At 40.4% G+C, this 27780-nt stretch overlaps 2 protein-coding genes across 9 annotated transcripts in view; both read right to left on the bottom strand.

Moving 5' to 3' along the window:
• The window catches only part of LOC122556993 (polycystic kidney disease 2-like 2 protein), a 74078-nt gene extending 57169 nt beyond the window's left edge, over positions 1–16909 (bottom strand). The window contains exons 1-5 of the mRNA XM_043704225.1: positions 16846–16909; positions 11217–11318; positions 8839–8969; positions 5368–5618; positions 3208–3432 (exon numbers count right to left, since the gene is read on the bottom strand). Of these exons, the coding sequence (XP_043560160.1) occupies positions 3208–3432; positions 5368–5618; positions 8839–8969; positions 11217–11318; positions 16846–16909 (773 nt within the window). The remainder of the gene's footprint in view (positions 1–3207; positions 3433–5367; positions 5619–8838; positions 8970–11216; positions 11319–16845) is intronic.
• A 7666-nt stretch (positions 16910–24575) lies between these two features.
• myot (myotilin) overlaps positions 24576–27780 on the bottom strand; it is a 145280-nt gene continuing 142075 nt past the window's right edge. For 7 of the 8 annotated variants that reach the window (XM_043703556.1, XM_043703557.1, XM_043703562.1 and 4 more), the window contains one exon: positions 24576–26086. In XM_043703556.1, the coding sequence (XP_043559491.1) occupies positions 25929–26086 (158 nt within the window). In that variant the 3' untranslated portion in view covers positions 24576–25928. Of the gene's footprint in view, positions 26098–27780 lie in introns of all 8 variants that reach the window. The other variant, XM_043703559.1, reaches the window with a different exon arrangement.

Genomic DNA, 27780 nt, shown 5'->3' with positions numbered 1-27780 from the left:
GATTGCTCCAGGAAATAGCAACCATGGCTGCTTCCATGGTAGTGGGAACACCCCCTCAGGAAATGGTAACAGTGATCACAGATCACCTGGACATTAATGCATTAATGGAATGGAACTTCTTCCTGCTGGTGAATCTGCAGAGTTGTGGTACAGCCCTCGCAGTGCCACATGGTGAAGTTCACCTGGCAGCACCTCGGGTAACCCAGCCATGTTCCTAAATCTAGGCTGTAGCAGTGGCCTCACCATACAGAAACAAAGTGACCCTGGCAAAAGTGGCAGTAGTGACTGTCCTGATGGATTGTGCGTGCACAACTGAGATCCCACACAGGTCAGCTGTCACTCCCTGGAAGGAGCCAATAGCTTAGAAGTTCAGAGTGGCTATCAGTTTCACAGGCACCTGGAGAGAGTGGCCTCCCACTCTGCAGCCTTCAGGTCCTGCTCCAGCGTTCAGTATAGTTCCATCACAGTGTCCCGAGATATAAGAGGCCTGCCTCAAAACTGCATCCTGCTCATCCCCAGGAGATGGAGTATGAACTGACTGCAACTGGAGAATGACAAGATTGCAAATTAAAAGTAGCTGGGGTTTGCAAATGGCTGCTTCATGCATTTGTTGCTTCAATCTCTTTGTGCCCAACCGACATGGGTCCTGTGCTTTCACCTGTCAAAGTGACCCCGACTCCAGGCACTTTGGGCATGGCCTAACCACTTTCTAGTAGCACTTTGCATCTAGAGAATGGAACATGATGGAAGGGACCAGGAGGTGATGGCTTAGTGGTATTATCACTAGACTGTTAATCTCATGACCCAGGTACTGTTCTGGGGAACTGGGTTTGAATCCTCCCAAGGCAGATGGTGTAATTTGAATTCAATAAAAAGAAATCTACAACTAAGAGTCTAACGATACCCAAGAATTAATTGCCAATTATCAGAAAAACACATCTGGTTCACAAGTGTTCTATAGGGAAGGCAGCTGCCAACCTTACCTGGTCTGGCCTACATCTGCATCCAGACCCACAGCAATGTGGTTGACTCTTAACAGCCCTCTAGGCAGCTACAGTGAGCATTACATGCTGGCCTAGCCTGTGACACCCTCATCCTGTGAATGAATTTAAAAGAATGAAGCTCTCTGTAGATATCATCAGCTGGGCCACCCATCACGATACCACCCTCAAGCCTCCATGTCCACTACCCAGACAGCCTATATCTACCCATTCCCCCAGTGTGGAGAACCACCAGTTTGATCTTCACTCCCAGCTGTCTCCCGAACCCCAACATTATACCTTAATCCTTTACATTCTGTCTGTGAGGTCTCAATGGTGGTTACTGCCACTAACCCCTCCACCTCTATCCCACCATACCTTCTGATGCTGCTCCACATACCCCTGCATCTTGAATTCCTTGTCACCATCCTTGTTGCTACCTCTTCAAATTTTTCAGTTTTGCAAGCCCCCACCCCAAGCCTCAACTCCTCTACCCCATTTGGCACTGACATCCTGTTCCCTGGACAGGCTCCCTTCTATCCCTTCTGAATGATTGATGGACAGACCCCCAGTACTGTATTCACCCTGACCACAGATTGAATTCAATGAGCATCCCCTGGATATGACTGAGCACTTGTGTTTAAAGTTTCATGACTGACAACATTTGATTCCCCTGCCTGCTTGCAATGGTTTCACAGGACTGACCATTGCTCACTCTCCAAACTGTACTGGGACAGATACTGCCCATGAGTGTTCCAAGTGAATGACTGACTGTGGCCATGACTTATGGCACTGGGACCCCTGACCAATAGCACTGACCGATCTCAGGACTAGACCCCATCATTTTCTTGAATGTCCATTTGGTTGAATACACTGTGTTTGCTATGTAGGCAGATGGCACATGCAGTATGCATTAGATTGATGTCTCAGTGTATCGTATATCAAAGAACAGGTATTCCCTACCCGACGGACAGATCTCTAATAACAAACATGAAAATCAGACTTTGTGTCTAAAGAGACTTATCAGACTAAAGAGCACATCAATGATAGCCTTTGGCTCTAGCTGAAGCTCCGGTTACTAATTGGCAAGGTATGAAGGTCTGAGCATGCAGGTAGGTGCTGAGTCAATGAGCACTGGGAGAGTTAGTGAACTGCTCTGAGACGCAGCTTGGTCCACTCCTTGAGCAGGGTGCCTGATCGTAAACAACATGGAGGTCCTCTGGAGTAAGCTGCGAGCTGACTCCACCAGGTACTCATTCTGGTTTCCTTGTTGAGAATTCTCAACATCGAGCTGGTTTGGCATGTTTGGCAAGATAGGAAGCTGGATATTGTTGAGGAGAGTAGGCCTATTAACATTGTGTTTAACAAACAATAATCTGCTTTGATTGGTATCCTGCTACTGCTGCTGATGCCCATGACATCAAGATGGGCCTCACCAGACTTCTCATTCAATTCTGCCACAAAGCTCGCCATAGTTGCTCAGGCACCAATAAGATTCCACCCAAAGTGTACAATGTGATACAGTAATATAATAAAAAAAAGGCTTCGGTGTATTCACGTAAAATAACAGCTTCACTGCATCTTTGGAATATTCCTTATACCTCCAGTCTCTTGTGTTTGAGGTACTGGGGTGTATCTTGTTGGAATTACTACTTTTGCAATATCTTCAGCATAGCATGCTATCATTACAAACACTGCCTCTGCTTCTTTTATTGGTTAGGTGATCAACTACAACTTTTCTCCATTCATTTTACTTTGGCCTAGCTAAACCTGAGTGTTTTCCCAGTTCCAATTGTGCCCCAACACCGGATGATTCTAATCTGGGAGGTGGGGTGATGCAAAAATTGCAAAATACTAAGGTAACTCAAAAAAGGGCCCTAAAAAAAAGTAAGTGAAAAAACATTGAATTGGCTGACATTAAAGGGCTACCTGTACATAGTTGAGACAGATTTTGGTTTGCTGGATTTAAAATAAGGGTTAATTAGGTTTGATTTACATGGATTTTCTTTTGCTGTGGTGATGTATCCACAAAACCATCAATAGAGAAAAGAGAGAAATCAAGTTTAACAGAATGGAATTAGTATAATAATGGCTATGGATGAACTACACATGATGGGAATAATACATAGATGTAGTAATTGATTTTAATGTGACATAAAAAACATTGAATTGTGGAAATATAATGTGAATCACAATCATAAAAAATATTAAAAGTATTTTCACAAACCTGATTGCAGTAAACAAGTTGACGTTTGCATTGTAGACAGTAAAATCTATAAAGACAGCTCTGCTCCCACTATCAAGCCAAAGTTTTGATTTAAGTTGTTTAATCTTCCCAGCAGTAGCAACTTTATCCCTTGTTAATTCAAAAATGTATCCTCCATTGCCATATGTACCAAGTCTACCCCAGTGCCACAGCTCAAACTCATTATTAGGAGCACGGTATTCCCATCTGTTCATATTTTAAAGAAAAAAAGACAGAATAACAGATTCAATAAAACATCCGAAGAAATCCACCTCCTCAGTGATTGGGGAGCTCAAATTGTCAGTTTCTGATCAAGATTAAATTCCCAGAATGTTGATTGTTGTAGATTCAGCAATGAGAATGTCATGAAATGACATGGGGCAATGGTTAGATTATCTCATATTGGAGATGGTCATTGTCAAGTGTTATTTATGCAAAAGTGAGGACTGCAGGTGCTGGAGATTAGAGTCCAGATTAGAGTGGTGCTGGAAAAGCACAGCAGGTCAGGCAGCATTCAAGGAGCAGGAAAATCGATGTTTCGGACAAATTCCTGATGAAGGGCTTTTGCCTGAAATATCGATTTTCCTGCTCCTTGGATGCTGTCTGGCCTGTTGTGCTTTTCCAGCACCAGTCTAATTTTGACTTGTGTTATTTGCCAGTTGTCAGCCCAAACCTGGATATTGGCCAGCTCTTGCTGCGCTTTTTGGGCATGAATTGCTTCAGTTTCTGAGGACTAACAAATAGTTTTGACCATTGTGCAATCATTAATGAACATCACTACTTCTGACCTTATGATGGAGGGAAAGTCCTCGATAAAGCAGCTGAAGATAGTTGAGGCTCGGATATAACCCTGAGAAACTGGCACAGTGATGTCCTAGTGCTGAGATGACTGACCTCCAACAACCATAACCATTTTCCTTTGTGTTAGGTGTGATTTCAACCAAGTGGGAGTTTTCTCTCAATCCAGTTGACTCTAATTTTACTAGAGTTCTGAATATGATGCTATATTGGTCGAACATGGCCTTGATGTTAAGGACAATCACTTTGACCTCACCTCCGGAGCTCTTTTGTCTCCTATGTTTAGAATACATAGAGTGGCCCTGGAAGAACTCAAATGAACGTCAGTGAGCAAGTTATTACTTTGCAAGTGTCTCCTGATGACACTGTCCAAGACCCTTTTCCAACACTTCGCTGATGATCAAGAGTAGATCCATAGGGGCCAGGTTTGAATTTATCCTCCTTTTGTGCACAGGACGTACCTGGGTAATTTCTATATTATCAGGTAGAAGCTAGTAGGGTATGGCCAGTTTTGGAGCTTCAGTCTTTATGACTATGGCCAGAATATTTTCAATGTCCACTCACTTTGTGCCTTCAGCTAAGTCTTGATATCTCATGAAGTGAATGTGTGAACACTAGCATCCGTGATGTGAGGTATCTTAGGATGGATCACCCACTTGGCACATCTGGCTGAAGAGGGATGTCAGGAAGGAGTGGCACAGCACCTGTCAGTGCTTGTGGGAACAGCATGCTCAGAATGTCAAGGGCCATCAAGGAAGTGAGGCTTTCATTGTTGTCATGACAGTAATCTAAGAGGGGGCTATGGAAATTGGTCTGCATAATGACAGAATAGCCTGTTACTGAGGGAAAGGCAGATGTGAATACTATACAAATTGAGCAAAGTCATGGTTGTGTACCACATTCCCTGGACCATGTGCTGGGTGTGGTCTTTAATTTTATTGAAAGTTCCTGACAAAGGAAGAAAACAGAGCTGGATTGAACAACCAGTTATTTCAATTAAACCATGTTACTCCACCAGATGCAGCAACAGAACAGGAATAGACTAGAGTTCCTGCTATACTGGAAAACTCACAGGATGCACCACCATCTCAAGACACTGTGCCATTTCATACCAACACAACCTTCACCAGCACAGATGTTGCTGTTTGGAGGCAAACACATCAAAAGCTGTATTAAATTAGCACATGGGAATGTTTTATCACGTTAAAGACACTAGACAAATAAATACTGTTGTTGTTGCTGTACAACAGACTCTAAATAAATTTAAGTTTTGACTTTAAAGTTACAAAAACAAAATCTGTCAAAATGACTTTAGAAATGTATATCTGAAAAAAGAGAACTTACTCTGATCCACTTCTAGGGCCAAATGATGATTGATCCTCATTTCCAAATGTATAAGCATCATAACAATCTTTAAACATCTTCTGAAAATATTCATGAATTGAACAACTATTGTTGCGCACTCTTATCTGTCGAATTTGAGGGTGTCCTAAAAGGATATTCTCATAGTATATGTAGTTCTCGCCTTGATACAAAGGCTGGCCATTGTACCATTCTTTCCAGTAAAGACTATCCAGGAGTGGTCCCTCTGTATACTGAAAATAGCAATTTTATGAAGTCTATAATCAATGCATAAAAATCATTTTCACCTTTAGTTTTTCTCCCCCTCTTATTTTGCTACACAGATTGTTACTGAACAGTACATTCCAATTTGGAGAAAGTGAGGACTGTGAGGAAAAAGTGGTTGATGTGGTCTACATTGACTTCAGTCAAACCTTTATCAAGGTCCCTCATGGCAGACTGGTACAAAAGGTTAAGTTACATGGTATCAGGGGCAAGCTGGCAAGATGGATACAGAAGTGGCTTAGTGATAGAGGAAGCAGTGGAAGGATGTTTTTCGGATTGGAGGTCTGTGACTAGTGGTGTTTCACAGGGATCAGTGCTGGGCTCTCTGCTGTTTATGGTCTACATAAATGATTTGGAGGAAAATATAGTTGGTCTAATTAGTAAGTTTTCAGACGATACAAAGATTAGTGGGCTTACAAATAGTGAGGAGGATTGTCAGGAGATAAAACAGGATGTAGATCAGTTGGAGGCACAGGCAAAAAAACGGCAGATGGAGTTTAATCTGGACAAAGGTGAGGTGATGCATTTTGGAAGGTCAAGTACCACTGGAAATTATACAGCAAATAGCAGAACACTAAGGAATATTAATAAGCATTTAGATCTAGGTGTGCAGGCTCACAGATCACTGAAGAGGGCAGCATAGGTAGATAAGACATTAAAACAAAGGGCTATGACATGCTTGCCTTTATCGGAAGGTGCATTGAATATAAGGATAGACAAGTTATGCTGCATATTTATAGAACTTTAGTTAGACCACACTTGGAATATTGCATACAGTTCTGGTCACCACACTATCAGAAGGATGTGGATGCTTTGGAAAGGGTACAGAAAAGGTTGACCAGGATGATGCCTGGTATGGAGGATTTTAGCTATGAAGAAAGGTTGGATGGACTGGGTTTGTTTTCATTGGAATGCAGGTGGTTGAGGGGCGACTTGATAGAAGTTTATAAAACTGTGAATGGCATGGATAGAGTGGAAAGTATGAGGCTTTTTCCCAAGGTGGAGGGGTCAATTACTAGGGGACACAGATTCAAGGTGTCACAGGGGTGGGGGAGGTGCAGAGTTTAGAAGAGATGTGTGAAGCACATTTTTTTACACAAAGGGCGGTGAATGCCTGGAACGTGTTGCCAGAGGTGGTGGCGGAAACAGACACAACAGCAGCATTTACTAAACATCTGGACAAATACATAAATAAGAAGGGAATAGAGGGATACAGGTCCTGTAAATGAAGATAATTTTAGTATGGAAGGGCAAAAGGTGTTGATGCAGGCTTGCAGGGCCAAAGGGCCTGTTCCTGTGCTGTTCTTTGGTTTATGTTGGAACTTCTTGAAAAAGCTAGTAAGGCAGAAATAAGGAATATTTGCAACAGCATTTGGGACTGATGGATACATAAGAGTAGCTAGGTACATTAAGTGGTAAATCACTTGAGTCATTAAGAATTCAACTACAACCAAAGCAGCGTGAAATGGAACTTAAAATAACTGAACTTGAGGAAAAGGAGAGTGAAAGAACATTTAAGAGGCTGGAACTAGAGATTCAGATCGAGCAAATCATAAAGAGAAGACATTAAGAAAGATAACACCGGCTGAAAAGGCTGCACTTAGGTGCATTAGAAGATGCTGATCAGAAAAACACTGGTCATAACCTAAAGTCCAGTAAAGAAATGTTAGAACTTGGACAAGCTGTACCAACATTTGAGGCAAAGGATGTGGAATCATTCTTCATGTCTCTTTTGGTAGCAAAACAAATGAAATAGCTGAAGGCAAACAGGTCCATGCAGAGGAAGTTGACAGTTAAAGCTCATGAGGTTTGTGTATCAGTCAGAAGAGTTTTTGATAACTTATGATGCTGTAAATAAAAAGTCTAATCTGGGTATATATAAGTTAGTTTCTGAAGCATCCCAGAATTTCTTTCAAGCCACTGCCCCAAGATAACTTCAGGCTTTGTGAGAAAATATTCTGGGATTTACATATTAATCAATAGAAACCTGCACCTCCATTTTAACTGAGACTAAATAGCCATCCAGGCTTGTTCAATACATACGCAAACAAGATATGACCTTTTGATCTTTTACTTATAAATTCTGTGTCCAATGTTTTCTCTCTCTCAAGCTGCCTGAGGAAGGAGCGGGAGCTCTGAAAGCTTGCGGTTTCAAATCAACCTGTTGGACTATAAGCTGGTGTCATGTGATTTTTGACTTTTATGTTACTGAATGTTGGGTGTACTAAGGTATATTTCATTGAAAGTATTAAATTTAAGTTTTTCAAAGATTCCTATTTTAAAAATGAATGATAATTTTAGTAGGGTCCTCATTCATTATTATTTTGCCAAGAAATTCTGGCAAATAATGATTACTTAGAGTAAGCAAGATTAACGGGAATACTTTGTCTTCTAACTGTTTCCCATTTCACGAGAAATGAAACATGATAATACAGCATTCTTTGAAGTTTTGTGAAGACTTCTCACTACACTCATGATTATTCTCAAGGTGATTTCCAAATACTGCTTTATGACTGTCTATTAATGTCTCAGGTGCGGCAGTAGGGTCAAACAAACCAAGTTTCCCCAAATTAAATTGTCCTATTTGCCTGTACTTAGCCCATACCCCTCTCAACTGTTCCTATTCAGTTACCTGTCCAAATGTCTTTTAAATGTTTTAACTGTACCTGCAACAACCACTTGCTCTGGCAGTTCATTCCACATCGAAAGCACCTTATGTGTGAAAAAGTTTCTCCTTGGAACCCTTTTAAATCTTCCTCCTCTCACCTTAAAATTATGCTGTCTACATTTGGACTCCCCAACCCTAGGGAAAAAAAAATTTGCTATTCACTTTATCTATGCCCTCCTATGATTTTATAAACCTGTATAAGGTCACCCCTCAACCTCTGACAGTGAAACAGTTTTGCTAGTGATGGGATGTGGAGCTGGTGAAGATCTGATTCAAGTAGCTTATGTTCCTCATGCATTTTTACATTTTAGAAAAACACTAAAATAGATAGTTTCCATGTAATCAGCAAGAACTTTGTTCAATAAACACTCCTCCAAGGCTTACTATCTCCTTTAACCAAGTCTACTTTTCTCAATTGAGATAACCCAAGGCTCTTGCTTCTTCCATTTCGCAATGGGCTATAAATGTACCAGTAGAAGATCATGTTAGAAGTATGTATCTTATTTAGGATTAATTGATACCTCCCAGAAGTTCTCTATATTTCTTATTGTTTTGAAGTTTATGCCATTGATAAAGGATTTTGTTTCCAGGAAGAGTTCAGACATAACTTTGGTGAAGAAATACATGTTGGTATTGACCATTCCAAAGGTTACTGCAAAAGAAAGGAAGCTGAAAAGATGCATTTGATATCACTAGCAATGAATCATGCTGTACATCTCTTTGACTCTATGTATACGTTGTGTATAGAAACCTGAATTCCTACACTTTAATGCGAGCAGCAAAATTTAGTAATGCTTTTAATCTGTCTTGTGGCTCACATACTGAAAAATCTATATAATATCTTTATCTTAAGGCAATAAATTAACTTTGAAATTCAAGTTTCAGATGATCATTAGAATCTACAGTGTGGAAACAGGCCCTTTGGCCCAACAAGTCTGCACTGACCCTCCGAAGGGTCTCCCACCCAAACCCATTATTCTATATTTATCCTTGACTCATGTACCTAACCTACACACCCCTGAACACTATGGGTAATTTAGCATGGCCAATTCACCTAACCTGTACATCTTTGGACTGTGGGAGGAAACCGGAGCACCCGGAGGAAACCCACGCCGACACGGAGAGAATGTGCAAACTCCACGCAGACAGTTGCCTGAGACTAGAATCGAACCTGGTCCCTGGCGTTGTGAGGCAGCAGTGCTAACCACTGAGCCACCGTGCTACCCATCATGATAATTTCTCAGAGCCTATTTCCTCATCATATGTATTTCATTTGTAAATGTTATTTATTTGATTTTAAAACTGTTTATTTTTGTTATTTTGCTTAGTAACAGCATAGGATTAAATCCACAATTAGTGGAAGTAATCTGGTAAATCTTTACCATTGCTCGTTTTTAAGTTTTTTAAGACCTATTTTGTGCTGAGCCATTTAAGTATCTAAAACTAAATGATGTTTTACCAATTTTAATGATACTTCAAAACAACCACCGTTAAATGTAAAAATTATTAAATTCTCCTTTTAACCAATATTATTGATTTTTTAAAAATGATTTACTAAAACACTAAAAAAGTGATTTAGTCAAGTTTTTCAGTGCTGGAGACCGCCTAATCTACTTTGGGACAACCCTGATCCAATTCTGATCAATTATCCTACGTTAAGTACTTGATGGTTCCCCTCAAAGGAATTCACAGAAATGAATGCAGCCTTACCCCTTTTCCAGGGCTGACCCCGAAAAGAAACCCTTTGTAGCATCTCAATGGGGAAGGAATGGATTTGAAGGGGATGAAAATGATAGAACAGATTGAACCTTTTAAAAGTGCAAGCCGCACTGATATTGCTGTCGTCTTCCTTAGGAAAGCACATCGCCTGGCACAACATGATAAAACTGTACAAAGCAGGTTCATCTATTGTTGAATCATCTATTGTTGCTTGTTCTAGTGACATTTAATAAAACACAATAGTTTTCCTATTAGATTCTAGCAGATCCGTCATGGAAATAATTTCCAGATCTGTGCAGTCCTATTGTGCTGAAAATGTGTTGCTGGAAAAGCGCAGCAGGTCAGGCAGCATCCAGGGAACAGGAGAATCGACGTTTCGGGCCTAAGCCCTTCTTCAGGCTTATGCCCGAAACGTCGATTCTCCTGTCCCTGGATGCTGCCTGACCTGCTGCGCTTTTCCAGCAACACATTTTCAGCTCTGATCTCCAGCATCTGCAGACCTCACTTTCTCCGCAGTCCTATTGTGCTCAGTTCTCAGCTCATATTGCTGGAGGATCAGTCTCTGCTTGTAAATTACTTTGAACCGGTCTACATGTAGGTCTGAACATAGCTAGACGTACAAGGGCAGATTCCAATTGATCATTTAAGGTCTTACATCCTTCATTCTTCTCTGGATTACTTGTAACTTCAATAATGTGGCAACAATTGCCTGAGCTGCAAGAAATTCTCAATAACTTTCGTCTGGATGTGAAATAGGTGAACGGAGCACAGCAACTTTTGGCATCCATTCTTTACAAGAACTGTCTATCATAAAGCCCCAACTAAGCAAAAAGGACTCCACTGCAGTACTTGATGAATACTGAGCTTTTAAGACAGTTCTTCAGATGTCTAGACCATAGTATGGGGTCTTAATACAATGAGGCCACACAATGAGCTAGCCAGTGTTACAGTCTTGATCATATTATGTGTATCACGTGTTCAAAGGGCCTCAGCATAAAATGATTCAGGGCACTGATATCCAATGCACATCTACATTATGGCATTAAGCATCAAATTATAGATCTGTCAACATCTTACCTAACCATGTAACTATCAAATTATTTAAAATCAAATACAGTCTATCCCTAATCAGATTGACCATAAATGTATTAGAAAATATCTAATGTGTTTTGACACTTACATATAGATAGATCCAAAAGAAAAACTAAATAAAGTAAAAACTCGCGCAGGGTAGATTTCGGGTTGATACCCCTTTTATGTAAGAACTTAGCTTGAGCTGCATCTGATGTGAAACAAACAAAAAAAAAAGTTATTATTGATTCATAATGTCATGCAAATTGTGAAAGAAGCAACTGAACTGCAATGAACCCTCATCTGGTCCATATATATTTGTGCTATATATTCAAGGAACGCTTAATGGATGTTGCAATGGCTACACATGGCTTTTCATTTCTCAGACATAATTTGATAAGATTCTCTTTTATCTGCCTGTTCTAAAGGTTCTAAATGGAAAAGAGAAGACATTATTATTAGAAAGCTAAATTAATGGAGTGCAGTAGAAGAGCTAAAAGATCTAGGCATACATGTAAACAAATCACTAAAAACAGCTTCATAGTTCAGCAAGATAATGAAATATGGTAACATGAGGTTTATTTCCAGGGATACAAAATTAAAAAGATTGTTAGATTTGTGAATGATCTGGTCAGGCTGCATTTTGAGGACTGTGTTGGTTCTCTTCTATAATAAGGACATAAGTGCTGGAGAAAGTACACAAGACATATTAAGATGATCACAGAACTAAGTGTTTATAGCTTAGGGAAATAAGGCTTTTATCTTTAGACAAATGAAGGCATGGAAATGATTTTATATGGATCTTAAAATTGATAATAGTTGGACAGATTTAATATGGAGAGAATGAGAGAGCTCAAGGTACAATCCAAAACCAGGGGCTGCAAGTGCTGATCGTTACCAATAAATACAACAAGAAAACATTGATCAATCCCTTAATCATAGAATAATTTCAGCACATCAGAGTCTGCAGCCTATGTGCCAGCTCTCTGCAACTAACACTCCCCCACCTTTTTTCCCTTAGCTTTGCAATAATTTCCTCTTCAGGAAATGATCCAGTTACCTTTGAAAGCCAAGTTAATCTGTCTCCAACACACTCTCAAGCATTGCATTCCCAACCCGAATCAAATAGTGCAGTGTGATATAAATGGAGCATTCATAACCTCAGTAAATGACTTAGTCAGATAGTTTAGAAACTTTCCAAAGGAAACTACTCAAATCAACATGATTATTGGGCTATGGTGGAGATGGAGATGTGGGGCCAAAAATGGGAGGAGACTCGTGTGGAGTGTAAACACCAGCACAAAATAAAGCAGAAACAGAAAAAGCTGGGAACATTCAGTAAGTCACACTATATTTGGGTGGCAGAAGCAGAATTATAAGCTCAGCTCAATGGCCAATGAAGAACTCTTTCCATCCCTCTAATCAATTCCAATGTCTAGTCATTTTCTTGTGCTCGGGTAGATTTGCAACTTCAAAATCCCATATGACTCAGAGCTAAATTTCTAATACAGTCTCCTTTTCATCATAAAGATTCCCTACTTCCAACTCTGTAACATTACCCTCCCCTGCCATTATCTCAATATAGTTACTACTGAAATCCCTATCCCCGCCTTTTTCACCTCCAGCTCAATGACAGTATTCCAATGCTGTCCTGTTGAGCCTCCTTTGGCTTTATCCTTTGTATCTTAAGTCCGTTAAAGACTGATGCACATATCTTATTTAACACTAACATAAATTCATCCATCACTCAAATAAAAGCAAAATACAATGGATGCAGATCTGAAAATAAAACAAAATGCTGGAGGAATTCAGCCAGTCTGGCTGCATCAGTGGTAGAGTAATAGGGTCAACTGAGTCCAATGACTCTACCCCTTTCCCCGTTTATTCACATTTGCTGCCAGTTTCCTAAAACACCTCACTTGAAATTCTCATCTTTTAAATCTCTCAATGATCTACTTCTTTCCTTTTTTTAAACTCTTCCAGGCACATAACACTGTAAGCTCTCTATTCCATTGCAATCTCCTTTGCTCCACACTCTGGAATTCCTTCTTTTTGCCCTTACATATCATTCCTAACATGTCCTTAGACTTGAAGTTAAATGATGTCCTCTTAAATGCTCTGAACAGAATACAGTTAATGCAATAGAAGTGTCCATTCCCCAACATAAGCATATGTGCAAATGAACAGATGATACCCTTAAAAAAAAACAAAGAACAAAGAAAATTACAGCACAGAAACTGGCCCCTAGGACCTCCAAGCCTGTGCTGATCCAGATCTTCTATCCAAACCTGTTGCCTATTTTCGAAGGATCTGTATCCCTCTGCTCCCTGCCTATTCATGTATCTGTCTAGATACATCTTAAATGACGCTATTGTGCTCCCCTCTACCACCTCCATTGGCAACGCATCCCAGGTACCCACCACCTCTGTGTAAAGAACTTTCCAAGCTTATCTCCCTTAAACTTTTCCCCTCTTACCTTGAACTCATGACCCCTAGTAATCTGGGAAAAAGCTTCTTGCTATCCACCCTATCTATACCTCTCATGATTTTGTAGACTTCAATCAGATCCCCCCTCATCCTCTGTCTTTCTAATGAAAGTAATCCTAATATACTCTACCTCTCTTCATAGCTAGCGCCCTCCATACCAGACAACATCCTGGTGAACCTCCTCTGCACTCTCTCCAAAGTATCCACATCCTTCTGGTAATGTGATGACCAGAACTGTACACAGTATTCCAAATGTGGCCGAACCAGAGTCCTATACAACTGCAACATGATCTGCCAACTCTTATACTCAATACCCCATCCGATGAAGGAAAGCATGCTGTATGCCTTCTTGACCACTCTATCAACCTGTGTTGCCACCTTCAGGGTACAATGGACCTGAGCACCCATATCTCTCTGTACATCAACGTTCCCCAGGGCTTTTCCATTTACCATCTAGTTCACACTAGAATTGGATCTTACAAAATGCATCCCCTCGCATTTTTCCATATCGATCCCCATCTGCCATTTCTCCACTGAACTCTCCAATCTATCTGTATTCTGCTGAATTCTCTGACAGTCCCCTTCACTATCTGCCACTGCACCAATCTTAGTGTCATGTGCAAAGTTGCTAATCAGACCACCTATACCTTCCTTCAGATCATTTATCACTAACAACAGTGGTCCAAGCATGATCCCTGTGGAACACCAATGGTCACAGTTCTCCATTTTGAGAAACTCCCTTCCATGACTACTCTGTCTCCTGTTGCCCAGCCAGTTCTCTATCCATCTAGGTAGTACACCCTGGACCCCATGCAACTTCATTTTCTCCATCATCCTACCATGGGAAACATAATCAAATGCCTTACTGAAGTCAATGTATATGATATGTACAGTTCTTCCCTCATCAATCAACTTTGTCACTTCCTCAAAGAATTCTATTAAGTTGGTAAGACATGGTCTTCCTTGCACAAAACCATGCTGCCTATCACTGATATTCTTCCAAATGTAATAGATCCTATCCCTCAGTATCTTCTCCAGCAGCTTCCCAACCACTGACATCAGGCTCACCAGTCTATAATTACTTGTATTATTCTTACTACCATTCTTAAACAAGGGGACAGTATTAACGAATCTCCAGTCCTCCGGGACCTTATTTGTGTTCAAGGATGTTACAAAGATATCTGTTAAGGCCCCAGCTTTTTCCTGTCTCACTTCCCTCAGTAACCTGGGATAGATTCCAATCACACCCAGGGACTTGTTCGTCTTAATGCCTTTTAGAACATCCAACACTTCCTCCCTCCTTATGCCAACTTGACCTAGAGTGATCAAAGATCTATCCCTAACCTCAACATCCACCATGTCCCTCTCCTCAGTGAATACTGATGCAAAGTACTCATTAAGAATCTTGCCTATTGTCTCTGATTCCATGCATAACTTTCCTACTTTGTCCTTGAGTGGGCCAACCCTTTCCCTAATTACACTCTTGCTCCTAATAAATGAATAAAAGGCTTTGGGATTTTCCTTAATCCTGTTTGCTGAAGATATTTCATGACCCCTTTTAGCCTCTTAATTCTTCATTTCAGATTGGTCCTACTTTCCCAATATTCTTCCAAAGTTTTGTCTGTTTTCATTCACCTAGACATTATGTATGCTTCCTTTTTCCTCTTAGGTAGTTTCACAATTTCACCTGTCATCCATGGTTCCCTAATCTTGCTATTTCTATCCCTCATTTTCACAGGAACATGTATGTCCTGGACTCTAATCAACCTCTTTTTAAAAGCCTCCCACATATCAAATGTAGATTTCCCTTCAAACGGCTGCTCCCAATCTATATTCCCCAACTCCTGCCAAATTTTGCTATAGTTGGCCTTCCCCAAATTTAGCATGCTTCCTTTAGGACCATTCTTGTCTTTGTCCATGAATATTCTAAAACTTACGGAATTGTGATCACCATTCCCAAAGTAATCCCATACTGAAACCTCAACCACCTGGCTGGGTCCATTCCCTAACATCAGGTCCAGTATGGCCCTTCCCAAGTTGGACCATTTGCGTACTGCTCTATAAAACCCTCCTGGATGCTCCTTACAAATTCTGCTCCAGTTAGATCTCTAACACTAAGTGAATCCCAGTCAATGTTGGGAAAATGAAAATCTCCTATCACCACCGCCCTGTTGCTCCATCTTTCCATAATCTGTCTAACATATTTGTACCTCTATCTCACGCTCACTGCTGGGAGGCCTGTAGTAAAGCCCCAACATTGTTACCGCACCCTTCTTATTTCTGCCTATATTGCCTCACTGCTCGAGTCCTCCAAAGTGACCTCCTTCAGCACAGATGTGATATCCTCTCTGACCAATAATGCAATGCCTTCACCCCTTTTACCTCCCTCTCTATCCTGTCTGAAGCATTTATATATATCCTGGGGTATTTCATTGCCAATCATGTCCTTCCCTCAACCAAGTCTCAGTATTGGCAATAACATCACACTCCCAGGTACTAATTCAAGCCCTAAGTTTATCTACCTTACCTACTACACTTCTCCCATTAAAACAAATGCACCTTTGACTAACTGTCCCTTTTTGTTCATCATCTTTGCCCTGCCTACTCTTTCTCTTAGCCACGCCAACTTCATTAATCTAGTTCCTTACAGGTTTTATTTACTACCTCCTTACTGATCACTAACCTCCTCATTTGGTTCCCATCCCCCTGCTACATTAGTTTAAACCCTCCACAACAGTGTAAGTAAAAGCACCCCTGATGTCATTGATTACCTGTCCTGCCAGGTGGAGACCACCCAATTTGTAATAGTCCCACCTCCCCCAGAACTGGTCCCAATGTTACAAAAATCTGAACCCCTTGCTCCTGCACCATCTCTCAAGCCACCCATTCATCCTGCCTATTCTTTCACTTCTACTCTGACTAGCACGTGGCACTGGTAGCAATCCTGAGATCACTACAACTGAGGTCTTACTTTTTAACTTGGCTCCTAACTCCCTAAACTCTGCTTGTAGGACCTCATCCCATTTATTATCTATATTATTTTTAATATGGTTTACCTTATTCCACCATAAACTCTCGGCTTTTCTTGGAGACCAATGCTCTGTAGACAGAAGTTTACGTTTATAGATCATTGTATGACATATATTTCAAGGCCTTCACAAAGAAACGGTCAACCCAATGAAGGGTGGCTTACATTTCCACTGAACAGATGATTCTTGATGAGTAGCTACTCCTGTGTATAGTCACCTTACCTTTAGCTGCGATGCCCCCTTTCCTCAGTTTGGAGGCCAATGACGCGAATACCTGTTTCGCCATAAGTCCTAGCTCGGAGCTTCAAAGTTAGTGGTCAGTCTGGGGTCCAGAGGTAACGCTGCTTCTGCACTCAGTATATTTGCAGTTGCGGTTAACGATTATTCAGCTGTTGCTGGTTTAAACCAGGGTTCGGAGTCCGGGTTCCACTTGCGAATCTTCCAGTGCGGGATTTTAGGCGATAGCGACAGCCATCCAGCCAAGAAGTCACAGCAACGCTGTCGATGGCTGGAGACCATATTCCCCCCCCGCAAAACTGACCTCAACCTCCAGGTTCAGCTTGTTCTTTGCAGGCGAGAGGGAAGATTACTTCCTGTGTATCAGAATTACCCATCAGATCTAATTACTAAGGTAGCTGCGTTTATAGTTTTATTATGGTAATGGTTTGAACTTTTATTGTAGTGATCATTGAACTGAATCATCTTAATCCCATTTACTAATATCTTCATTCACATGTAAAATTTCCCTCTCCCACTGATGTCTGGTAGTTCTGAAGGTGAGTCTTTGGACTCAGGACTCTGTTTTTCCCTCTCTACTGCCAGAGTTTCTCCAGCATTTTCTGTTTCCATTTCAGATTTCCAATAGCACTAATCTAGGACTTACGGCGAAACAAGTATTCGCGTTCAGTTTTGACGAGAACACTGACTACAAAACAGCCGGGCCTCACCACCATATCTCCTTACTGCTGCTGTTTGAGATAGAGCTGCAGAATTATAACAGTGTGCCTTGTGGTTTCCTGTAGTTATGTAACCTTTATCACAGGTATTGACCCCGGAGACATCTTGCAGCTAAGTCCAATAAAGGACACCGTAAGACATGTGGGGTCCTGGGTTGAACTCATAATATGGCATTAGAAGGAGGCGAGATTGTACAATGGAAAGCTGTATAAAAGACAGCTACTGACAGATAGACAGAGGAATGCTGGGAGCTGTGAACACTGCCACTGAAAGCTGCAGAAAAGGACCTAAGAAATGTGCCACAGCCATACTGGGTATGACACAGTGGCTGCAACTGTTCCTCTCTAAGCACTTGTTGAAATAAAAGGGGATATGAAATATTTTTTCTTACAGTGTGGAAACAGGTCCTTTGGTCCACACCAACCCTCTGAAGAGCAATCCACCCAGACCCATTCCTCTACACCTAACACTATGGGCAACTTAGCATGGCCAATTCACCTAACCTGCACATTTTTGGACTGTGGGAGGAAAACAGAGCAAACCCACACAGACACAGGGAGAATATGCAAACTCCACACAGACAGTTGCCCAAGGCAGGAATTGAACCCAGGTTTCTGGCGCTGTGAGGCAGCAGTGATAGCCACTGTGCCACTAAGTTTTTGCATGTAAATGGGCAACATTAAAAAAAAGGCAAAGATCCACTTAATGCAGTGCTACATTTTTATTGCTGTTGAGAAGAGATTGTTTCAAAGTGTAAATAATCCAAAATCTCTGAAGAACAGGAGAAAAAACATAGAGCAGAGATTTTGAAAGCCTTGAAGGCAAGCTTTGAACTCCAAATGAATGTAACTTATGAAAAATGCAGGTTCAATATTCAGGCCCAAACTGAAAAGAGGCCAATGATTGATATGTGACTTCATTGACACAGTTCACAAAAACCTTGCATAGCTAATATATAATCTAATTAAACCTAGGTTTTGCGTTAGATATGAGAGATCCTGGTGTGAGAGCATATTTATTGAGAGAGGAGAAATATACTCTTCGGAAAGCAATTGCCATGTGTCGAAGCACTGAGGTCATAAATCAGCAGCTAAATCATTTTTATGGCAAAACACACCAGGCCTTGCATTATGTTGATAGACATTCCAGGACCATAGGGCAGAACAATCACAGACAAAGGGCAGGATGCAAATATTGTGGAGGACATCAGTCAAAAGAAAATAAGACATGTCCAATGTGGGGTCAATAGATGTTGAAATGGTGACTGCAGAGGAGACCATCAGGTTAAGAAAATTGCCAGATAGACTCTGGTGTGTTGTGTAACATCATGACCTCCACAGACCTATGTGCGCACTCGCACTTGGTGAATTTGTATTTGCAGATAATTCTGTTTTTGCTCCAAAAGCACACAATCTGCAGACAGTCAATCCATGTAACATTTTATAAATTCCTACTTTGGAAATAGAACCAGTCTGACTCAAGATTGGGATACAGACACACTCTAACCTCACACTTTTAATACAATTTCTGAGCTGAGATGTCACCTTCTTTTAAAAACCTTAAGTTATCTCGAGAATGTGACTTAAAAGAAGTTCTGGGATTTGCATATTAATGAACCAAAACCTGCAACCCATTCTAAAAGATGAAAGACTTAACATCAATCTAGGTTTGTTCAATATGTTGTTTTAATTTGCATGACACTGTGATGTTTTGCTATAAATTCTGTGTCTTATGATCTTACCCTGCTAGTTATCTGACGAAGGGACAGTGCTCTGAAAGCTAGTACTTCCAAATCAACCTGTTGGACTATAACCTGGTGTTGTGTGATTCTTAACTTTATCCAAAGAGTATGAACAAAGCCTTGAACAGCTCACTTCCCCATATGAACCATAAAAGGAATTTTGTCACAATTTGCCAAGGCAAGAATCTGCACTACTCTAGATGTGAAGGATAGTCACTGAAAAGTGAAGTTGGATGAAAACAACAGCTTTTTAACTACATCTGGATTCTGTTTGGGAAATACATGCCATTTTGTATTTCCATAGCTCCAGAGGAGTAACAGTGCAGACAGCATGAGATGATTAGTGAAGTTTCTGGTGTAGAAGGCAAAGTGGATGACTTGCTAATTTGTGGATATGGAGACAATCAAAATCCAGTCTGGCTGCCACACACAGTTCACCAGATGAAACTGAAGCTGAACAAGAAAAATTGCAGTTGAAGATGCCTGAAGTCAAATACATAGAAAATCCATTGACAGCAAAATGTTTTTGCATGATCTTGAGAAGGTGACAGCTGTAACAGCAATGTCAAGACCAATTGATGTAAAAACATTGCAATGATTCATTAGACTTTTAAAGCATTAGGCAAAATTCTTGCCCAGTTTGTCAGAGGATGCCAGATAGTGTTTAATTTAGATAAATGTGAGGTGCTACATTTTGGAAAGGCAAATCAAGACAGGAATTATACATTTAATAGTAAGGTCCTGGGGAGCGTTGCTGGACAAGGAGGTCTTGGAGTGTAGGTTCATAGTTCCTTGAAAGCGGGGTCGCAGGCAGACAGGGTAGTGAAGAAGGTGTTTGGTATGCTTACCTTTATTGATCAGTGCACTGAGTATAGGAGTTGGGAGGTCATGTTGCAGCTGTACAGGACATTGGTTAGGTCACTTTTGGAAAACTGCATTCAATTCTGGTATTCCTGCTACAGGAAAGATGTTGTGAAACTTGACAGGGTTCAGAAAAGATTTACAGGGATGTTGCCAGGGTTGGAGGATTTGAGCTATAATGAGAGGCTGAATAGACTGGGGCTGTTTTCCCTGGAGCAAGGGAGTCTGAGGGGTGACCTTATAGAGATTTATAAAATCATGAGGGTGAATGGTCAAAGTCTTTCCCCAGGGTAGGGAAGTCCACACTCAGATGGCATAGGTGAGAGTGGGGAGAGCTCAGGAGAAACTTCTTCACCCAGAGAGTGGTGGCTGTGCGGAATGCTCTGCCCCAGAGGGCAGTGGAGGCCCACTCTCTGGATTCATTTAAGAAAGAGTTGGATAGAGCTCTCAAAGATAGTGAAATCAAGGGTTATGGAGATAAGGCAGGAACAGGATACTGATTAGGAATGATCAGCCATGATTGTATTGAATGGCGGTGCAGGCTCGAAGGGCTGAATGGCCTACCCCTGCACCTATTGTCTATTGTCTATTGAAAAGGGGCCTAAGGGGCAACTTTTCATGCAAAGGGTAGTGCGCATATGGAATGAGCTGGCAGAGGATGTCATGGAGGCTGGTACAATTACAACATTTAAAAGGCATCTGAATGGGTTTATGAATAGGAAGTGTTTAGAGGGATATGGGCTAAATGAATAGGAAGTGTTTAGAGGGATATGGGCTAAATGCTGGAAAGTGTGACTAGATTAATTTAAAATATCTGGTCGGCATGGACGAGTTGGACTAAAGGATCTATTTCCATTCTGTACATGTCTATGACTCTAAGATTGTATGACACAACTTGGTTGTTTAATCCAATTAGCTAATGGCTAAGTTGATACTCAAGTATGAATGTTGATACGTTTGTGCAGCCAAATCATTATCATTTACCATTATTTGCTGGTGTTGGTAAATTTCCTTTGGCTTGTCTTGCCCGAGGATTCGCGAGTGTGGTGCTGGAAACGCACAGCAGGTCAGGCAGCATCTAAGGAGCATGCGAATCAATGTTTCAGGCATAAACCCTTCATCAGGAAACCCCTTGCCTTAGGACTGGCTCACAGAGTTACCTGACACATGGTAGGAATGATCCTACTCCTGTAACAAGTGCACACCTTCAATTTCCATTTATTAGATTGGCTGGCAGGTCAGTCATTAATGTTACTCTGCTGGGTTTTACAATTGTGGTTCATAAGTATTATGGATGCAGTTGGTATTTCTGGAAAGTGGATGCAAGCAATTATAAACCAGAACTAGGTTGCGCAAGATTCCATAAGGTTGGGTAGATCACAGTACAAAGGATATAACTTTTTACTTGCAAATTGATTTTCATAATGAAATCAGCAGGGGGCGTTGCAGTAGCTTGAATACAGTTTTGTCAGAACTGGCGTTCCGAGTTACTGTTGTTGTGCCTTACCTCCTATTTCAGCAGTTTATCAGGTGGTAGCTATGAAACACAGTCAATGGCAAGTTAGGAAATGCAGAGTCCATGAATGTAGAGAGAAAGGAAGAGACAGATGGGCAAATGTTGACGATATTTTGGGGGGGGGGGGGTTGCAGTCTCGCAGTGAATTAGGAAGTGGTGATTAATGAACAATTTTAAAATAAATTAGCAAACAGATTTGAAAAAAGACTATACAGTATCAATCTATATTCACTGTAACCCCAAATTTCTCTGCAAATGAGAGAAAATTGTTGCAACCAATTATTGGCTGTTATATGAGGAATTGTACTTTCACTGATTCCAAGTTTCCAGGAAACTGAGGTCAATTGTAATACTCCATCGTAAACCTATTTAAATTGACTTTATCTTACTCAGAACAGACCAAGGGATTGAACCAGAGATGTTTTTCCTTCTTGTAGCTCAGCACCACATTGTATGAGAGTTGTGGGGATCAACAGTCAAGCAATGTTGCACAGCATGCCATTGGTCATCTTTGTACTAATAGATTTTGAATAAGAAACTAAGTACTAACAATGCTGGAACTCTGAAAACAGAAATGTTGGAGGTGTGTAATAGGTCAAAGAATATGCAAATGAACTTTCCAGGCACATATCATTAATAGAACTGGAAGATGTTATGAAGTATCGGCATTTAAAAAGGAACAGAAGAATCTCCATCTAAGCTACGGAAGCATTTCATCTCCCATGTTGCATTCACTGGGTAGACATGATGTGTTGAGGAGCCAGTGTTGGACTCGGGTAGATAATCTGCAGACAGTCAATCCAGGCAGTCAATCCATGTAATATTTTGTAAATTCCACTTTGGAAACAGAACCAGTTTGACTCAAGACTGGGATACAGACAGACTCTAACCTCACACTTTTAATACAATTTCTGAGCTGAGATGTCACCTTTTTTTTAAACCTTAAGTTATTTCGAGAATGTGACTTAAAAGAAGTTGTGGGGTTTACATATTAATGAACTGAAACCTGCAACCCATTCTAAAAGATGAAAGACTTAACGACAATCTAGGTTTGTTCAATATGTCATTTCAGTTGCATGACACTATAATCTTTTGCTGTAAATTCTTTACCTTATGGTTCCGCTCCACAACTCCCTGATGAAGGAGCAGCGCTCTCGAAAGCTAGTGTTTCCAAATAAACCTGTTGGACCATAATCTGGTGTTGTGCGATTTTTAACTGGAATTGCCACTGTTGGACTGGGGTGGACAAAGTCATAAATCACATGAAACCAGGTTACAGTCCAACAGATTTATTTGAAATCACAAGTTTTTGGAGCGTTGTTTCTTTGTCAAGTGATGAAGGAGCAGAGCTCTGGAAGCTTGTGATTTCAAATAAACCTGTTGGACCATAACCTGGTATTGGGTGACTTCTGACTTTGTTCAGTCAGTAGAAGCATTGTATTAGCTCAGCGAGCACGTTAAACAGTTTGCAGGGCAATTCTGTAAGCAGAATTTGAAAAAGCAATACTTTATAAACTTTTCACATATACATCTGTTCCTGGAATAAAGAGTGATGGTTACATTGGTTGACGTTAATATCAATGTTATTCTTTAAACAGATGTACTACACCAGAAGATGGATATACTGGAAGATATTTTAGACATGACTATTTAGAAGCAGGGATTATTCAACGAAGTGGTATTCCATATGCTGCTAGAAAGCTCTGGTTACAGGTAAGAAATGGAACCAGAATGATAGCCTTAATGTAGCATAGGAAGCCATTTAGTCCATTGGGTCCAAACTTCCTAGCATCTTCCAGGGTGATCACTTTTGTTGCCCTGAAAATTCTTCACCACTGGGGGCTGCAAGTGGCAGTTTAACTATGTAGTTAACGACACACAACTGCAACAAAGGACAATCTTTGTAACCTGCATTGCAGAATGTATCTAGATCTATCAAGCAGTGGAATCCTTGCTTCAACATTCCAGTGGTGAGGATGGTAGTGAAGGCGTGCAACTAGCTGTGCAGCGGTTGTCTGTCGACAATCTATACAGCTTGCTGAAGGCAGTGAATAGCATGTTTAAAATGGATATGTGTTAGCCCTGAGAAAATAGCCTCTGATCTGCAATGCAGGAAAAAGACAGGATGAAGGATTTATAAAATCTAAGGATGTTTCAACAGCTGCCAGGATAGTAAACAAATACCCATTGCTGGCCATCACATTTGCCAGTTGGGCATTAATAGAGTGGAAGCCTGTGCAATAAATGAAGGTGGCATGGTTTTCTGAGCAATACGTATTCTGAACTTGAGAAAAGGCTACAATGTGAACAAACTTTATAGCCTTATCTTGTTGTTTCCAGTCCGTTGGTGAAATGAAATAGTTGTTTGCTAAAGCAAACTGTCACGTTAGTAAAATGCCTAATGTCACATTGCATTGTGGGTTGATGACGTTGCTGACATCTTTTGTTGCAGAACGAAGAAGTAACTTTCGTTGCAACTATTGATGCTGTGCTAGTTCTTAGGCTACAGGTCTTGCTGTGGGGCGGCGATACAGCTTTATCACAGCTTCACTGCAGAAGAGCACACTCCTTCAGCACTTCTGTGAAAAGTGTTGGCATGTTATTCTGAGTGTACACATCCTGGGAGGATTTGGATGGCTGCAGTTCACCTTTTGTTTGCTCGTTCTGCTTGCAGCTCCGTGTATTCCTTTCCAAAAAACTTTGCTCCACTTCCAGCCATGGTGACATTTCTCAGCATTTTCTCAATAGCAGCTAAGAAACCCTTTATATATCAGGGCAAAACACAAATGAAAATCATCTTTGGTAATTTATACACTCAATTTGTATGGTGTCTCCTGACATACAGTTGTTTAAATTAATTTTAAGCAGTTTCAGAAGTAAATTTTAAATATTGGATTATTTTATTGATCATCAAAGGTTAAAAATTGCAAAGCAAAACATTCCATATTTTTAATTTACCAGACGTTGTGAAGAAACATGGTTTTATTGACCATTATTCTGGAAAGCTGTGATTTATGATGCTGACTTACAACGTGGAAAGCCAGGAATGAATGAGAGTGGTAAATGAGTTAAAAATCATTGTTGTTATTGTTATAGACTGGGGATGGTTTGTAACTTCTTCAAGAAAAGCATCATAAAATTGGCTTGGACTATGTCCTTGTAGGATTTTGTATTTTCACCAGTTAATTTTAAATTGTTTCTATTTATTAGCAGCAATCATTTCACTAATTGTAGTTATACATTATCGAAGGGTAATGCTTTTGAATGGATCATTTGCCTCTTCACAGCTGAAAGAAATATTAGTTTCTAGGGCAGATATAATGCTCATCAACAAATTTAACGTGTGTGTATACACAACTTCTATACTCTGCAAGCAAATTAATGTATAACATGGTATTCTTGTACAAATGTATTTCCATGTTGCTGTATCTCTTTAATAACACATAAATAATTTGTGCAGAAAGACAAATTTCCGCAAATGTCAGGCTGCAGTGAAAATTTATGTCCACCCCTTTCCAGGTCTGAGTGCCTGAATTGGCAGAAAATTGCTTTTATCCAGGTAAGTGGAGCTCTTAAGCTAGTCATAGATGTCAAAGATTGTAAAGAAATGTCATTGTACTTAAGACTAGCTTTTTATATTACTTGGTAATATTCTAACAATGTTGTTTCATCCATTAGTGTCAGTTTACTGCTCCCCATTTTCAGGTTACAGAATTTCACAAAGTTAACACCCACTCAATCTACAAACTACATTTGCTTCAAACTAATATGTACAAGCCTAGTCTGCTGTATGGTTTACATGCAACGTGTTTTGGTCTTAGAACTTCATGTGCATGCTGCTATTTAAAAGAACTTACAAACAATAAAGTGTTTTACTTTTTACTCAAATCCATTACCACAGCCACATTACAAGGCAGAATACCATGAAATCAGTTTAGCATGTATTATTCTACTTGTTTACTTTCATATAATTATTTTCTCATCCATCTCAACTGATTATCTACCATATAGTAAATGTTTTTCTGCTAAGATGCATATCTTAAGTGTATGTACATGTACTACAAAACCTTAGCATGCAACACATATATTGTAGTATTTTTGCATTTTTACAACTAAATATAAATGTATACTCAAAACTAATTGTTTTGTGTATAATAAGGTGCGATAAAGCATACTACATTCCATTTGCTGAAAAGTTAACATTGTCTGCTGAGTTGAAATACAATGAGATCACAATTCATCACTCTCTACTAAACCAGGGTGTGATGTTGCTGCATATTGGGACCCTGGGTCTGGCAGGAATCCTTGACCATTCAGCACTGAATATCGGGTAAATGTTGGCCGCACCTTCAGCGGCTTGGTATTTGGAGCTTGTTTTACTGGCCATGCTTATGGGAAGCAAATGGAGAAAGTGATTATTAGAATTTGTTTAAAGTTATGTAAAAAATAATGTTCTGATAAGCAATATAATTTTGCTACCATCTCCCAAGACCTCTCTATTCTCACGGTCTCAATCACTGAAGAGACGATCTTAACTAATTCCTTGTGTCTTTCAGAATCCACATCCTTCTACCCTTTTCTAACACCCCTTCCTTCCACATCCATCCTTGGAGAAATTCTTTCCTTGTTTCACTTACAAATGCAGTTTCAAAATCCTAACTAACTAGAATTTATGACTTTCTATTCAGCTACTTCTACAGCTGTTAATAAGTTCAAGCAGTCTCTCAACTCCATCTTCTATGCCCTTATTTCCATTTTCTCAATCCTGATCACCCTCCCTGTGTCCAGCGGTGTACCAGAGGATCAATGTTGGGACCCTTGCTGTTTGTTATGTACATTAATGACTTAGATGTGAATCTTGAAGGTATAATTAGTAGTTTGCAGATGACATAAAAATTACTGATAGTAAGGAGGATGGTCTCAAGCTACATCTGATATTGGCCAGCTGGTAAATTGGGCAGAGCAATGGCAGAAGGAATTTAATGCTGATAAGTGCAAATGTGATGGATTTTTGGAGGTCCAAAAAGGGAAGGACATACAAAGTGAAGGGTAAGTACCCAGGGTGTACTGATGAACAAAGGGACCTTCCTGTATAAGTTCATTGGTTCCTATAGGTGTCAGCACAGGTAGACAAGGTGGTGAAGAATGAATACAGGTTGCTTGCTTTCATTAGCCAGGGTATAGAATACAGGAGCAAGGAAGTCTTGTTACAACTTTATTAACCATTGTTTAAGCCACAGGTGGAATACTTCTGGGCACCACACTATCAGACGTACATGATTGTACTGGAGGAGGTGCAGAGGAGATTCACCAGAATGTTGCCTGGGATGGAAAGTCTTAGTTATGAGGAGAGACTGGATATGCTGGGTTTATTTTCCTTGGAGCAGAGGAGGTTGGTTGAGGGTGGCTCTGATTGAAGTATACAAAACTATGAGTGCCATAGACAGGGTAGATTATCAGAATCCTTTCCCCATGGCAGACATGTTTAAGACCAGAGGCATACGTTTAAGGTGAAGAGTAAGTAATTTTGAGGAGATCTGAGAAAAAAAATCATCCAGAGGGTGGTGGGTCTATAGAATGTTTTCCCTGAGAGGGTGATGGAAGCAGGTACTCCTACAACATTTAAGAAGCGTTAGAAGAGTAAATGCCAGTGCATAGTGGACTCTCGACCATAGTAAGCTATGTGAGGATAAATAGGATATGTGAAGTTTGGTATTTGTTGGTCAACACAGACATGGTGGGCCAAAGGGCCTGTTTCTATGCCATATGACTCGATGATAATGGGCTTCATCCTGCCACTTCTCTGAAGAAGATCCTGAAGAGTAAACATAATGGCCATCTTCTTTGTTGCCTCTTCTAGCCCTCTCAAAACTCACCCCAAATAAAAAGTGTCAGGAGCTCCTGACTGGATTGAATGTATCCTTACCAATCAGGGTTAATCCTTTTGATGCCTCCTTTAACGATTTGGTTCGCCTTAAACATGGATGGCACGAGGGCCATTCTTTGGTATTTGACAAGATCACTTGGTATCCGTTTGTAGAAGACCATGTTTGAACATTGCCAAAGTTTATGCATAGTAAAT

The sequence above is a fragment of the Chiloscyllium plagiosum genome, chromosome 14 (genome assembly GCF_004010195.1).
Source record: "Chiloscyllium plagiosum isolate BGI_BamShark_2017 chromosome 14, ASM401019v2, whole genome shotgun sequence".
Classification (NCBI taxonomy): Eukaryota; Metazoa; Chordata; class Chondrichthyes; order Orectolobiformes; family Hemiscylliidae; genus Chiloscyllium; species Chiloscyllium plagiosum.
Note: the sequence above shows the minus strand (reverse complement) of the source record. Positions and strands in the feature narration are given on the sequence as shown.